The 16,866-nt window shown below is 35.4% G+C and overlaps 1 protein-coding gene across 6 annotated transcripts in view; it reads right to left on the minus strand.

Annotated features, from left to right (window-relative positions):
• Positions 1 to 16,866, minus strand: part of SLC27A6 (solute carrier family 27 member 6) — a 64,152-nt gene that overhangs the window by 11,994 nt on the left and 35,292 nt on the right. For all 6 annotated transcript variants that reach the window (XM_060006954.1, XM_060006956.1, XM_060006957.1 and 3 more), the window contains one exon: positions 5,920 to 6,114. In XM_060006954.1, the coding sequence (XP_059862937.1) occupies positions 5,920 to 6,114 (195 nt within the window). The remainder of the gene's footprint in view (positions 1 to 5,919; positions 6,115 to 16,866) is intronic.

Below are 16,866 nucleotides of genomic sequence, written 5' to 3' on the forward strand. Positions count from 1 at the left end.
TAAAGATTCTTATTAAAATGCAAGCTTGCATCTTGTTGGTCTTTGTCTGTAATTGGGCTAACAGGATATTGGCTACTTGCCTAATGACTGGTCAAAAGAAAGATTCCAGAGGTTCCGGAACTGCATTTATCATTTCGGCCAAACTAGAACAGAGTCCTGTTTATTACTCTCTTGTGTTTTAACATGCTTTATATTTTGAAAAATTTGCCCAGCAACTGGTAATATCATCTTTAACATTATTTCTTTTACATTAATTTGGCAACCACACGCATGGGTAAGATTCATTCCACACCAAATCACTGTTCAGTGTGCCTGTTATCAGATACAGGGGACTTGATGGTCAGAAATTGAGTAATTTTATAATACAAATGAAATTTAAATATATCACAGCACCTTCTAGAAGTAGCCTGGATCAGAGCATTAAGTCTCAGCTAGAAGGATTTCTATTTTTTTTCCTGCCTTCAAGAGGACCCATGAGGTTACAAAAACGGTTATGTTACAATAACACAAATAAAGAAACAGATGCCACACTTCAATATCTCCTAAATGTATAGTATACATACACATACAGGTATAGGTATGGGAAGAGGTATACATGGCCAGAACACAGCTGCAGGGGTTCTCATTTGTAACAGTCTAGACAAATGGGTCCCCAGAACTGTACAGCATACATCTATGTGACTGTGCACACTGGCCCTTGGAGTTCCCACACATACCTGTATGCTTTTGCATATTCAGATTTGTAAATTTAGAAGTTAGAAAGGGAACACAAAAATTATTTCCTCTATAAATAAATGAGTAGACTTTGAATCCAGAAGAAAGTGACTTGTCAAAGTCAAAAAGTCAAGTAGTGGCAGAGCTGGAGCTAGAGCCCTAGGTACAGTGATTCGAATTCAGGATTTTTTTGCCTCAGCGTTATACTACATTGCTTTGACCTATACAGTACAGGCTCATTTATCCCTCACCATAGGTAAAGGGTGGTTTCTCTGTTTCCTTAAACAGAAGACCCTTAAAATATACAAACACACACACTCATAAACTTATCATCTCTCTCCCTATCATAAATATACATTTATATACCTATAGTAACATGTAATATTACATAGACTTGGGACATTATGAATACTCATTTCTAGGATGCACTATTATGCAACAGAATAGTTTTCTGAATGGTTTGCAGACTCGTATTTAAAAAATAATCATTTTTTAAAAATCAAGTAAAACAGAAAAATAAGAAGAAAAAGTTAAATTTCCCCAAATTTTAACCAAAAGTAAACCATTCTTAACATGGTGTAATATATTCTCAATACAAAGTGATCCCTGGCCATTCTATCTAAAATTTCAAAAAACGCCTCCCAATACACATGCACATACACACAATCTCCTTTCCCTGTTTAATTTTCCTCTTTTGCACTAATGAGTATGTGCTATAGACTGTATTTTATTTATTGATCTCGTCTGTTTTCTGTCTTCCTCAATAGAGCATGACCTGCACATGGGCAGGAATTTATGTGCGTTTTGTTCACTGTGCTCACTTGTGTCAGGCATACTGGAAACATTATAAATATATATAAAGAAAGTCATTTGATGAACAATCATTACAAATGCATTTAAATCAATAGAGGGAAAGGTATGAAACTGATTAGTAAAATAATTTATGAAAAATGAAACCACACCATTCTAGTAAATGCAATCAATTTAAATTTTCTTGAATTTAACAAAAGAAAATGGAACCAAAGTTAAACTAAAATGTGTGTTTAGCATAACAGATACCAGTCCCTATGGGGTCAAAGAATTTAACTTTAACCACAAATTTAATTAGAGGCCTGGCCTTTGCTCTCAGCTTCTGGGAGATAATCTCTCACAATGTCATGAGGGACAGGACTTTTTATTTGCCTAAGGACCTTGGGCAACCAGATAGTAACTCTATGATTGAGAGTGGGTCTCTGAGCCATGCCAATAATGTTATGCAGGGTTGGGGCTTTGGGTCACCCAGCTTGACCTCCTGAGGGACTGGAGGTGGAGGTTGACCACAGAGGCAGCCAAATAGATTTAAAAGATTGAGCCCCCGCAAAAGACTCTGGACATCAAGGCTGGGTGAGCTTCCTGAGTTGGCAATACTCCATGTATTGTCACACATCAATTCCAGGAGAGTAATATCCTCCTGACTTCACAGGAGAGGACGACTGGAAGCCTTGCATTTGGTACCCTCCTGGATTCTACCCTGGCCTTCCCTTGACTGACGTTCCTTCCCTTGACTGATGTTAATCTATATCCTTTAGGTGTAATAAACTGTAACTATTATATGGCTTTTGGTGAGTTTTGTGTTCCTTCCAGTGAATTATCAAACTTAAAGGTGGTCTTAGGGACTCCCAAGCTGCAACTGATGTTAGATGTGAAGGTGGTCCCACGTGAACTGTTTTTTAACTTCACAGTTGGCTAAATTTCTTAGTCTCTAAAAGATGCCTACTTTAAGACAATAAAAAAAGTTTATACAAATGTGAGCAAAAGGAACCTTTTTAATAAGTCTCATACTTTATCTTTACTTTGTATCTATGGATTTACCACCATAAAAGATGAGATAATCAATACTTATACCTTCTTCTCTCCTCCCACACAATTCTCATTTTTTTTAGTTGTAAGTAGTTTTATAGTGTCAGGATTTATACTTCCATTTGATCTATAAACATAATTCAGAGCCTTTCAATCCTCTATATTTAAGTGGATTCAAGCAAACCTTTCAACTGAAGGTGGTTCCTTCAATTTCTAAACTGCTTTATCTTCAGGTTCACTAGAATTTTTCATTCAATGAATATAAAGAAGTAGTATATTCCTGTAAGTACATGGGAATTATATTCTCTGATTTCTTAAAAGTTTGAGAACACTACTTTGTTGCCTTGGACTTGTAGGACAAGTTTGTTAGAACTAAAATTCTTAGGTGAAAACATTACGCTCTTTTTGGGGGGGCACTGAGTGTAATGTTTTTGTTTTGAAAGATGCCTGAGACATTTCCCATCTTCACCATATACTTTGTACATCTTTTGCTTTTTCTGCCTTAGCATCTTCTTATGGTTCTTCAACTTACGTTCAGTAATTTCACCAGAATATATATATTTCCTGATGATCATTCTGTACCATATTTTTTCCCCCGGAACATAATGTGCTCTTTTGCTAAAGATTCAAATCTTTATTTTCAGGAAGTTTTCTTCTATTAGGTTTCAAATAGTTTTTTTCACTTTGATTTGTTTTCTTCTACCAGAACATGAATGAAGCACATGTCAGATCATTGTCTATGCTTTCAAAATTTACCTTTTTAATTTATTTTATATTATTATTTGCTTATTCTTTACATCTGTGTGACTCCTTAATCCCATCCATCTTGCTAACAATGTTTTCAGTCCTGTTTATTTTTAAGTTCTTCAGTGTGGTGTTCAACTCTGTAATATTTTCATTTTTCCCTTTTATTCTTTTTCCTTTGGGTTGAGCATGCCTACTTTCCAACTCCATTTGTTGATCTATGATTTCCTTGCATTTTCCTTTGAGCTCTTATGTTTAAAGAGAATATTATTACAATTTTTTGAACCTATGGGAAATTGTTGTTCTAAACATTTTCTGGCCATTTGGGGGGACTTATTATTTTGATATTCATTCATATATTTTTAGCTGTTTTTTATTTAAATTCATTTTCTCCCTTTCTTTCAAGTTTTATTTCCTCTATGGATTTCATGTTTGTTCCTTCCCAATTATTATTACTGGGCATAGAAAAGGAGACGGCAGTCCCCAATTTTTACTTGGATTTGTCTCTCAAATGCACTGTCACTAAATTTTTTATATTTTTTGCTTTGGGGGCGTATATGGGACACACCTCCCTTCAGTTTCATGCATTTAAATAGTAAGCATAGCACAGAAGAAGGACATTTGGGTTAGAGGAACTCTGTTGCTGCTTCATCTTTTTCTTTCAGTTTTAACATCCTATCTCCATTTAGAGGCTGATTCCTCTCTCAGATGGTAAGTGTAAGCCTCCAATAAGTTTAAATTTTTGAGAGACGCACTTAAATCTCCTCACATAGTTATGAAACAGTTATTGGTCCAATTTTTTTTCTGATTACCTGCTATGTGATGAAACAACATGTAAATGAAATGATAAAAGACTAGAATTCATATGACATTGCATACTTTTTTTTCATTTTAAACTGAAAAAAAAAAAAAAAGAAAAAAAAATCAGAAGTTGCCCAAATAAATTGGAGACAATCATAACTTCCTGCATTATGGACATTATAACAGTCTGACAGGGACTTTAAGATATTAGAAAATTATAATGAGGTCAAGCCAGTAATACAAAATATAAATCTTCATTGTATTCCTATTACATGATTACTTAGGAATGACTCAGCTTCACCAAAAAGCTTTAATTATGAATACCAAATTTTTAACGGAACCACTGCAATCCATTGAGAAAATTAACTGTAAAGAATGTAATAATACTCGGTAATATCAGCACTTACTTTCCCCCAATTATTTTTGTTCGCAACACACATGTATTTCTGAAATGTCAACAAGACCCTCACAGTCCCATAAAACGCATTATAAAAATAGTTTGTACCTTCTTTAAGTTTCAAACATTAGGGCAATTTATACCAGCTTTGAATCTATTTCTTTACTCTTTAAAAATTATACTTTTATCACTTTTGATAATCCTCACTAAATGTTTCTTTTTACTTTTTTAAATTATGCTTTTTATTACTTCCTTCCTTTTATACTTTTTGAGTTTATTTTAGTTGTTTTTTAAAATTAACTTACAGAAATGGATATTTAGCTCACTAATTTTCAGCTATTCTTATCTGAGCTTTGAAATGTAACATTTTCATTATGATTCAGCTTAAATTATTTTCTATTTCTATTTTTCTATTATGATTTTTTTCGTTGACTCAGAAATTTAGAGATGTTTCATTTCCAAATATATAGGAGATGATCTAGCTGTTATTTTAAACATTTCTATCTTAATTAAACTGTGGTCAGAGAACATAATCCATATATACTCAAGCTTATGAAATTTGCTGGAATTCCCCATGTAGTCCTGTAATCTTTGTGAATGTGTGATAAACGCTTAAAAATAATGGATATTCTGCAGTTTTTAAATGCAGTGTCCTATATATGTTCATTAGTTCAAATAGTTTAGTTATTGTATTATTCTAATACACTATGTCATTGAAAAAACTTTTTGCATGTTCTATCAAATAGTAAAGAGCTAAAATAAAATATTCTACTATGATTCTGGATTTGTTTATCTCCCCTTGAGGTTATATAAATTTTGATACTTTTTAAAAATTTTCATTTTTATTATTTAAAAATATTATTGTTGAATATAAATTCTATTTTGATAATTATTTCCTCCAAACAAGTTGAAGATATCTGTCCACTATATTTTGTCTTCCATGGTTGCTATTGAGAAATTAGCTGTCTTTTACTCCTAAGAAGGTAATTTTTTGGCTACTTTAAAAATTTTAGTGATATCTTGACATAGTTTTTAAGGAAACCATATATTAGAAGCCTACATATAATTTTTGAGTGATATAAAAATGAATGGAAAGTAGAAATAGTGGCTTAAAAACAGAAAATGGAGTCAAATTAATATATATGGGACCTATGCTTGTTTATACATTATATCATTAAATTTGAAAACTGAACAAAAGAACTAACTATTATTATTCCCATATGACAGGGGGAAAAGATGGGAGATAATTGAGGTTTTCATAGTCTATGGCACCACAGTTCATCTAGAGGCCACTATGTTATTTATAGAAGTTCTCAAATTAAAAAAAAGGTGATAATATTTAGCATAATTTACAAGCACAACGTCTAGAGGAGAGGTTAGCAGATCTCAATATATTTCTTTTGTAAAGAAAATATTTTACTTACTTTGTGAAGGAAATTCGCTCTCCCAACTGATCCAATTTTCCCAGTGTGATTCATGAAACAAATGTTTCCTTCAGTAGCTCCATAAAGCTCACACATCTTAATGTTTCCAAATCTGTCTAAAAATTCTCTCCATACGTCACTCCGTATGCCATTTCCAACTGCCAAACGTACCCGATGATCCTTTTCTCCTTCTCTCTGTTAGAAGAAAAGATTTTACTAGTAATTTATTATTTCCAGTTCCCAATTTTTTCTTTCATTGCTATTACTTAAATAGCAACCATCCAGAAGTAAGTTGCATGTGTGCAATAATGCAAAGGAGTAAAAAAAGTATCATGTAAGTCCATGGCAGAACTAAGTCCAATAGCTAATGAAACTAACACTGGTCCAAAGTAATAGAGCTTTATTTCCCTATATCTGGCAAAATCGCTTCCTAAATTTGAGATGCTGAAGTCTTCTTTTTCCTGAAATATGCTTTCTTCCTTACCAGAATGGAGGCTCCTCAAAAAATTAAAAGTAGAACTACCATATGATCCAACAATTCCACTCCTGGGTATTTATCTGAAGAAAACAAAAACTCTAATTCAAAAAGATACTGCACCCCATGTTCATTGCAGCATTATTTACAATAGCCAAGACATGGAAGCAACCTAAATGCCCGTCAATAGATGAATGAAGAAAATGTGGTATATACACAACGGAATATTATTCAGTCATAAAGAAGAATGAAATCTTACCATTTGTGACAACATGGATGGACCTTAAGGGCATTATGCTAAGTGTAATAAGTCAGACAAAGAAAGACAAATCCTGTATGATCTCACATATATGTGGCATCTAAAAAAAACAAACAACAGCCAAAACAAAAACCCAAAACCCTGAGCAGAGAACAGATTGGTGGTTGCCAGGGGCAGGGTGAGGAGTGGGCAAAAATGGGTAAAGGGGGTCAAAAGGTACAAATTTCTAGTTATAAAATAAATAAGTCCTGGGGATGTACTGTACAGCGTGGTGACTATAAATAACAATACTGAATTGCATATCTGAAAGTTGCTAAGAGAGTAGAGTTGACCCTTGAACAACCAGGAATTAGGGACATGGAGATGAAGTAGAAAATCCAAATGTAATTTCTAGTTGGTTCTTAGTATCACTGGTTTCACATCCACAGATTCAACCAACCGCAGATCATGTAGTACTGTGATATTTACTACTGAAAAAAAATCTGCATATAAGTGGACATGCACAGCTCAAACCCATGCTATTCAAGGGTCAACTGTAAATCTTAAAGTTCTCATCACAAGAAAAAGAAAATTTGCAACTATGTATGGTGTTGAATGTTAATTAGACTTATACTGGTGATCAATTTGCAATATATACAGTATATTGAATCATTACATTTTACACCTGAAACTATATGTTTTATGTCAGTTATACCTCAATTAAAAAATTAGAGTAAGAATATAATATCAGCTTAGTCATGGTAAATCCATGATTCCTTCTGAAGTACCTCCAACCTTACAAAAGTAATACAAAATAACAAGAAATAACAATAAATAGACAACAATAATAGAGAAATCAATTGTCCCTGACACAGTTAAAAATGGTCCAATGAACACATTCTTTACCTTAGTTCCTTCTCCGTCTTAAAGGAGATTTTAATCTATTAACTCTCAAGAAAAAAGAGAATGTGAAAGAAAGGTAATTTCACAAACTGAAAGGTGAATAGATAAAAGGCAGGAGACTAAGCAGAGTAGTTAATTCTGAAATCTAAGCCCACAGTTGGGAACGCAACACATGCTCCTAAGAGTGTCAAGGAAACAACAAAAAAATGAGGAAGGCAGAAGACTTGGTTGGAAATTTGTTTAAGAAGCATCTGCACCCCTAGACACCCTGATTCAGATAATACATCTGGGAGTCTGACCTCTGCACACTGGTCAAACACTGGAGACACTCTCTGGAGAAGCCCAACCAGATACCATTTCAGATGCAGGAATCTACTGAAAACAGTAAGTTCACAAATGCAAGCCTGAATACTAAATGGTGAGATCTCAGAGCCAAACTAATCTACAGAGGTAGAAATCAGAATATTGTTCACATTTGGTAGGACAATGACTGATTTTTTTGATGACAACCAGGGGGAATATCTTCAAGAAGAAAATAAATAAAATTGATTAAAAATACTTGAAGTGTTGTTAAATCATATTCAGAAATTTGGGCTATGATGGAGAGATAAATTAGTAACAGGCATTTAGAAAGCAAAATTTAAAAAGTCAATTATTTTCAGTAATAAAAAGTTAAAAATTATTATATTTTAAATACATTATGTGTCAGCTATGAATAATATATATATAATTTTTATAATGAAAAAACTTATTATCAAAGTATTTTAAAATGATCATAATTAGATTGGTGCCATAGAGGGAGAAGAAACATATGTGTGTGAATATCTGAGTAAGAAGCCAGGTAGATGACAGTTAAGACTGAAAAATCAAGAAATAGTAACATACATGTTTTATTAAGAAATATGGAAGTAAATAAAACCCCAAATGTCTTAAAATAATTAAATATGTTTACCTCTAGAGGTCAAGTATTGATAGGAGGGGGTATTGTTTTCTTGAGAGTACTATTTGATTTTTCAGAATTGTAAAAGTACTAATTTAATAAAATAAAAATTAAATTAAAAAAATAAAATAAGAGCCGAGGTGTGGACACATCAGAATCTGACTTGTGGATTTCATTAGGCCCTTAAACCCTTAAGGGTTTAAGGTAAATATTCCACTGATACAAACAAACAAACAAACAAAACAAACAAACAAAAACCTCACTCAATCAAAGTAGCTACTTCCAAGACAGAGGATTATTTTCTACCACTAAATACTACCAGGAGCAATTCTGTCCTGGTTCCAACTCCCACGGGCATGCCCAGTATTGCCGACCTGGCACAGAACTAGCTCTTGGATTTTTCACTGCCATTTTCATATATAAAACAGTAGTGTTGAAAATCTAAGGATTTATTCTGCTTTAACAGAGAACAATCTTTTATTTTTATTTATTACTTTTTTAATTAATTTTTTTTGGCTGCGTTGGGTCTTCAATGCTGCGCGCGGGCTTTCTCTAGCTGTGGCAAGCGGGGGCTACTCTTTGTTGCGGCTTCTCATTTCTCATTGCGGTGGCTCCTCTTGTTGCTGAGCATGGGCTCTAGGAGCGTTGGCTTCAGTAGTTGCAGCACATGGGCTCAGTAGTTGTGGCTCATTGGCTCTAGAGCACAGGCTCAGTAGTTGTGGTGCACGGGCTTAGTTGCTCCACAGCGTGTGGGATCTACCTGGACCAGGGATCAAACCCTGCATTGGCAGGCAAATTCTTAACCACTGCACCACCAGGGAAGTCCAAAGAACAATCTTTTATATGGCATGATCCTTGGATGCTTTTCAGGTTAGAGATGAGTTTTAGCAAGTATTATTTATAAAATGAATTGGCACACTCTGGAAAACCAATAAGAAGGTGGTTGACACACCAAATTCCATAGACTTTAACCTGTGTGGGATATATAGCTATACAAGCTTACTAAATAATAATATTCATCCAAAGTCATTCAACTGATATAGAAAATAAAATCATCAAAACTAGGATAAGGCTTTTGTCTAGAAATTTCAAAGTCATGTATTTAACTCTCAAGATATGTATTTATTTAAAGTATTTAAATATTTATTCTATTTTCCTTTCATTTAAAAGAAAGCCCAGAGTATCATGCTTTGAGGAGTAGGAAGAAAGATCAACAGATTCATTACTTAGTGTTGTGGGAAAAAAGAAAATGCATATTTCTTCTGTTGTTGATATGCATGCACTCCTAAAACAGTAAAATACAAATGACAATTGATATAAGGGATATAAATTAGTTATTCTCAGTTTATTGAGATATAATCTAGTTTCAGTGATATTATTCAGATTTTTGTTTACCAGATTAAAATCATGAGCATGGAAATATATATATACGAAAATAATATGATTCCTTTATCTATAATAATGATATAAAAATTATATGAAGCTCTGTAGCAAGATCAAAATATACAGATATAGTTATTTTTTATTTTTTTTTACATTTTTATTGGAGTATAATTGCTTTACAATGGTGTGTTAGTTTCTGCTTTATAACAAAGTAATCAGGTAAACATATACATATGTTCCCATATCTCATCCCTCTTGCATCTCCCTCCCTCCCACCCTCCCTATCCCACCGCTCTAGGTGGTCACAAAGCACCGAGCTGATCTCCCTGTGCTATGCGGCTGCTTCCCACTAGCTATCTATTTTATGTTTGGTAGTGTATATATGTCCATGCCACTCTCTTGCTTTGTCACAGCTTACTCTTCCCCCTGCCCATATCCTCAAGTCCATTCTCTAGTAGGTCTGTGTCTTTATTCCTGTCTTACCCCAAGGTTCTTCATGACATATTTTTTTTCTTAAATTCCATATATATGTGTTAGCATACAGTATTTGTCTTTCTCTTTCTGACTTACTTCACTCTGTATGACAGACTCTAGGTCCATCCACCTCATTACAAATAGCTCAATTTCATTTCTTTTTATGGCTGAGTAATATTCCATTGTATATATGTGCCACATCTTCTTTATCCATTCATCCAATGATGGACACTTAGGTTGTTTCCATCTCCAGGTTATTGTAAATACAGCTGCAATGAACATTTTGGTACATGACTCTTTTTGAATTATGGTTTCCTCAGGGTATATGCCCAGTAGTGGGATTGCTGGGTCGTATGGTAGTTCTATGTGTAATTTTTTAAGGAACCTGCATACTGTTCTCCATAGTGGCTGTACCAATTCATATTCCCACCAGCACTGCAAGAGTGTTCCCTTTTCTCCACACCCTCTCCAGCATTTATTGTTTCTAGATTTTTTGATGATGGCCATTCTGACTGGTGTGAGATGATATCTCACTATAGTTTTGATTTGCATTTCTCTAATGATTAATAATGCTGAGCATTCTTTCATGTATTTGTTGGCAGTCTGTATATCTTTCTTGGAGAAATGTCTATTTAGGTCTTCTGCCCATTTTTGGATTGGGTTGTCTGTTTTTTTGTTATTGAGCTGCATGAGCTGCTTATAAATGTTGGAGATTAATCCTTTGTCAGTTGCTTCATTTGCAAATATTTTCTCCCATTCTGAGGTTGTCTTTTGGTCTTGTTTATGGTTTCCTTAGCTGTGCAAAAGCTTTGAAGTTTCACTGGGTCCCATTTGTTTATTTTCGTTTTTATTTCCATTTCTCTAGGAGGTGGGTGAAAAAGGATCCTGCTGTGATTTATGTCATACAGTGTTCTGCCCATGTTTTCCTGTAAGAGATTGATAGTGTCTGGCCTTACATTTAGGTCTTTAATCCATTCTGAGCTTATTTTTGTGTATGGTGTCAGGGAGTGATCTAATCTCATACTTTTACATGTACCTGTCCAGCTTTCCCAGCACCACTTATTGAAGACGCTGTCCTTTCTCCACTGTACATCCCTGCCTCCTTTATCAAAGATAAGGTGACCATATGTGCATGGGTTTATCTCTGGGCTTTCTATCCTGTTCCCTTGATCTATCTTTCTGTTTTTGTGCCAGTACCATACTGTCTTGATTACTTTAGCTTTGTAGTATAGTCCGAAGTGAGGGAACCTGATCCTCCAGCTCCGTTTTTCGTTCTCAAGATTACTTTGGCTATTCGGGGTCTTTTGTGTTTCCATACAAATTGTGAAATTTTTTTGTTCTAGTTCTGTGAAAAATGCCAGTGGTAGTTTGATAGGGATTGCATTGAATCTGTAGATTGTTTTGGGTACTAGAGTCATTTTCACAATGTTGATTCTTCCAATCAAAGAACATGGTATATCTCTCCATCTATTTGTATCATTTTTAATTTCTCTCATCAGTGTCTTATAATTTCCTGCATACAGGTCTTTTGTCTCCTTAGGTAGGTTTATTCCTAGATATTTTATTCTTTTTGTTGCAATCGTAAATGGGAATGTTTTCTTGATTTCACTTTCAGATTTTTCATCATTAGTGTGTAGGAATGCCAGAGATTTCTGTGCATTAATTTTGTATCCTGCTACTTTACCAAATTCACTGATTAGCTCTAGTAGTTTTCTGGTAGCATCTTTAGGATTCTCTATGTATAGTATCATGTCATCTGCAAACAGTGACAGCTTTACTTCTTCTTTTCCAATTTGGATTCCTTTTATTTCCTTTTCTTCTCTAATTGCTGTGGCTAAAACTTCCAAAACTATGTTGAACAACAGTGGTGAGAGTGGGCAACCTTGTCTTGTTCCTGACTTAGTGAAAATGCTTTCAGTTTTTCACCATTGAGGACGATGTTGGCTTTGGGTTTGTCATATATGGCCTTTATTATGTTGAGGAAAGTTCCCTCTATGCCTACTTTCTGCAGGGTTTTTATCATAAATGTGTGTTGAATTTTGTCAAAAGCTTTCCCTGCATCTATTGAGATGATCACATGGTTTTACTTCTTCAATTTGTTAATATGATGTATCACGTTGATTGATTTGTGTATATTGAAGAATCCTTGCATTTCTGGAATAAACCTCACTTCATTATGGTGTATGATCCTTTTAATGTGCTGTTGGATTCTGTTTGCTAGTATTTTGTTGAGGATTTTTGCATCTATGTTCATCAGTGATATTGGCCTGTAGTTTTCTTTCTTTGTGACATCCTTGTCTGGTTTTGGTATCAGGGTGATGGTGGCCTCGTAGAATGAGTTTGGGAGTGTTCCTCCCTCTGCTATATTTTGGAAGAGTTTGAGAAGGAGAGATGTTAGCTCTTTTCTAAATGTTTGAAAGAATTCGCCTGTGAAGCCATCTGGTCCTGGGCTTTTGTTTGTTAGAAGATTTTTAATCACAGTTTCAATTTCAGTGCTTGTGATTGGTCTGTTCATATTTTCTATTTCTTCCTGATTCAGTCTTGGCAGATTGTGCATTTCTAAAAATTTGTCCATTTCTTCCAGGTTGTCCATTTTATTGGCATAGATTTGCTTGTAGTAATCTCTCATGATCTTTTGTATTTCTGCAGTGTCAGTTGTTACTTCTCCTTTTTCATTTCTAATTCTATTGATTTGAGTCTTCTCCCTTTTTTTCTTGATGAGTGTGGCTAATGGTTTATCAATTTTGTTTATCTTCTCAAAGAACCAGCTTTTAGTTTTATTGATTTTTGCTATCGTTACCTTCATTTCCTTTTCATTTATTTCTGATCTGATTTTTATGATTTCTTTCCTTCTGCTAACTTTGGGGTTTTTTTGTTCTTCTTTCTCTAATTGCTTTAGGTGCAAGGTTGGGTTGTTTATTCGAGATGTTTCCTGTTTCTTAAGGTAGGATTGTATTGCTATAAACTTCCCTCTTAGAACTGCTTTTGCTGCATCCCATGGGTTTTGGGGCATCGTGTCTCCATTGTCATTTCTTTCTAGGTATTTTTTAATTTCCTCTTTGATTTCTTCAGTGATCACTTCGTTATTAAGTAGTGTATTGTTTAGCCTCCATGTGTTTGTATTTTTTACAGATCTTTTCCTGTAATTGATATCTAGTGTCATGGCATTGTGGTCGGAAAAGATACTTGATACAATTTCAATTTTCTTAAATTTACCAAGGCTTGATTTGTGACCCAAGATATGATCTATCCTGGAAAATGTTCCATGAGCACTTGAGAAAAATGTGTATTCTGTTGTTTTTGAATGGAGTGTCCTATAAATATCAATTAAGTCCATCTTGTTTAATGTATCACTTAAAGCTTGTGTTTCCTTATTTATTTTCATTTTGGATGATCTGTCCATTGGTGAAAGTGGGGTGTTAAAGTCCCCTAGTATGAATGTGTTACTGTCGATTTCCCCTTTTATGGCTGTTAGTATTTGCCTTATGTATTGAGGTGCTCCTATGTTGGGTGCATAAATATTTACAATTGTTGTATCTTCTTCTTGAATCGATCCCTTGATCATTATGTAGTGTCCTTCTTTGTCTCTTCTAATAGTCTTTATTTTAAAGTCTATTTTGTCTGATATGAGAATTGCTACTCCAGCTTTCTTTTGGTTTCCATTTGCATGGAATATCTTTTTCCATCCTCTTAATTTCAGTCTGTATGTGTCTCTAGGTCTGAAGTGGGTATCTTGTAGATAGCATATATATGGGTCTTGTTTTTGTATCCATTCAGCCAACCTGTGTCTTTTGGTGCAAGTCTTTAGTCCATTTACATTTAAGGTAATTATCGATATGCATTTTCCTATTTCCATTTTCTTAACTGTTTTGGGTTCATTATTGTAGGTCTTTCCTTCTCTTGTGTGTCTTGCCTAGAGAAGTTCCTTTAGCATTTGTTGTAAAGCTGGTTTGGTGGTGCTGAACTCTGTCAGTTTTTGCTTGTCTGTAAAGGTTTTAATTTCTCCATCAAATCTAAATGAGATCCTTGTTGGGTAGAGTAATCTTGGTTGCAGCTTTTTCTCCTTCATCACTTTAAATATGTCCTGCCAGTCCCTGCTGGCTTGCAGAGTTTCTGCTGAAAGATCAACTGTTAACCTTATGGGGATTCCCTTGTGTGTTATTTGTTGTTTTTCCCTTGCTGCTTTTAATATGTTTTCTTTGTATTTAATTTTTGACAGTTTGATTCATCTGTGTCTTGGCGTGTTTCTCCTTGGTTTTATCCTGTATGGGAGTCTCTGTGCTTCCATGACTCGATTAACTATTTCCTTTCCCATATTAGGGAAGTTTTCAACTATAATCTCTTCAAATATTTTCTCAGTCCCTTTCTTTTTCTCTTCTACTTCTGGAACCCCTATAATTCGAATGTTGGTGCGTTTAATGTTGTCCCAGAGGTCTCTGAGACTGTCCTCAGTTCTTTTCATTCTTTTTTCTTTACTCTGCCCTGCAGTAGTTATTTCCACTATTTTATCTTCCAGGTCACTTATCCGTTCTTCTGCCGCAGTTATTCTGCTATTGATCCCTTTTAGAGTATTTTTAATTTCATTTATTGTGTTGTTCATCATTGCTTGTTTCATCTTTAGTTCTTCTAGGTTCTTGTTAAATGTTTCTTGCATTTTGTCTATTCTATTTCCAAGATTTTGGATCATCTTTACTACCATTATTCTGAATTCTTTTTCAGGTAGACTGCCTATTTCCTCTTCATTTGTTAGGTCTGGTGGGTTTTTATTTTGCTCCTTCTTCTTCTGTGTGTTTTTCTGTCTTCTCATTTTGTTTATCGTACTGTGTTTGGGGTCTCCTTTTTATAGGCTTCAGGTTCGTAATTCTCGTTATTTTTGGTGTCTGTCCCCAGTGGCTAAGGTTGGTTCAGTGGGTTGTGTAGGCTTCCTGGTGGAGGGGTCTAGTGCCTGTGTTCTGGTGGATGAGGCTGGATCTTGTCTTTCTGGTGGGCATGTCCATGTCTGGTGGTGTGTTTTGGGGTGTCTGTGGACTTATTATGATTTTAGGCAGCCTCTCTGCTAATGGGTGGGGTTATGTTCCTGTCTTGCTAGTTGCTTGGCACAGGGTGTCCAGCACTGTAGTTTGCTGGTTGTTGAGTGAACCTGGGTGCTGGTGTTGAGATGGAGATCTCTGGGAGATTTTCACCATTTGATATTACATGGAACTGGGAGGTCTCTTGTGGAGGATGTCCTGAAGTTGGCTCTCCCACCTCAGAGGCACAGCACTGACTCCTGGCTGCAGTACGAAGAGCCGGTCAAGACTTTCCATTGTGATTTCAATGGAACATCAGAACTTCCAGCTTCTGTGATGCAGCAGAATTCCAGGAAGGCAAACGGAAAGTACACAGGGAGGAAGATGAACTGCAGCAAAGCCTTTGTCATATGATAGTGACCTCACGGGTTTGCCGGTCAGCGGCCAGTCAGGGGTTCTCTATGGCAAAGTGGAGAGAGAGGAGCTCGCGGAGCCGCTCTGCCTCTGCTTCACTGTACACTGCTCCACATACAGTACATGCCTATAGTTATTTTTGGCACACAATCACATGTATATACATAATGGAGAGAGAGAGAGATAAACAGAAGTTTTAAAAAAAATAGTTTGCCCAGGAATGGAAACTTTACCTAAAAGATATATAATACACAATAAGGTGTTATCATAAATGTTATAAAGGGTTAGCAGGGGCTAAATCCAGCTTACTTCCTGTTTTTTTTTGGTTGCACTGGGTCTTAGTTGTGGCAGGTGGGCTCCTTAGCTGTGGCTCACGGGCTTCTTAGTTGCAGCTCACTGGCTTCTTAGCTGTGGCATGTGAACTCTTAGTTGCAGCATGCATGTGGGATCCAGTTCCCTGACCGGGGATCGAACCCAGGCCCCCTGCATTGGGAGGGCAGTGTCTTACCCATTGCGCCACCAGGGAAGTCCCTACTTCCTGTTTTTGTAAATAAAGTTTTATTAGGACACAGTCACACCCATTTATATGGATTGTCTACCCTGCTTTTGCAATACAGAGGTAGAAATAAGTAGTTGTAACAGAGACAGCATGATCCACAAAGCCTAAAATATTTACTAATCTAGTGCTTTACAGAAAAAGCTTGCTGACCTCTGCCCTAAATTATAAAAAAAAAAGTAAAAACAAAATCAACTTAATATTTACACGCATTAAGCACCACCAGGTAAACTGGACAACACACTGGTGCTACAAATTGGTGAAGCTTCCTCATCCAGATTCCCATTTAAGTTCATTCTATGTCTTCTTAAGAAATGCTTTATCTCATTGGAAATAAATGCGAGTTGGTTTTATTTGTAAAGCAGGTGTAGAGTTTCTTATACTCATTGAGCATATTGGTAGGAGGGCAAAATATTGTTCAGATGAGCCTTTTAAAAAATCCTACCCAGGTAGTGATGTTGTGAAGCTCTCTTGGTAACCCTGGAAGATGACTGGAAGCCAAGGGAAGGGATCAAGCAGAGCCTGAAGTAATAGCAACATTAACCCAGCATCAAC

This window comes from Delphinus delphis, chromosome 3, assembly GCF_949987515.2.
Source record: "Delphinus delphis chromosome 3, mDelDel1.2, whole genome shotgun sequence".
NCBI classification, from domain to species: Eukaryota; Metazoa; Chordata; class Mammalia; order Artiodactyla; family Delphinidae; genus Delphinus; species Delphinus delphis.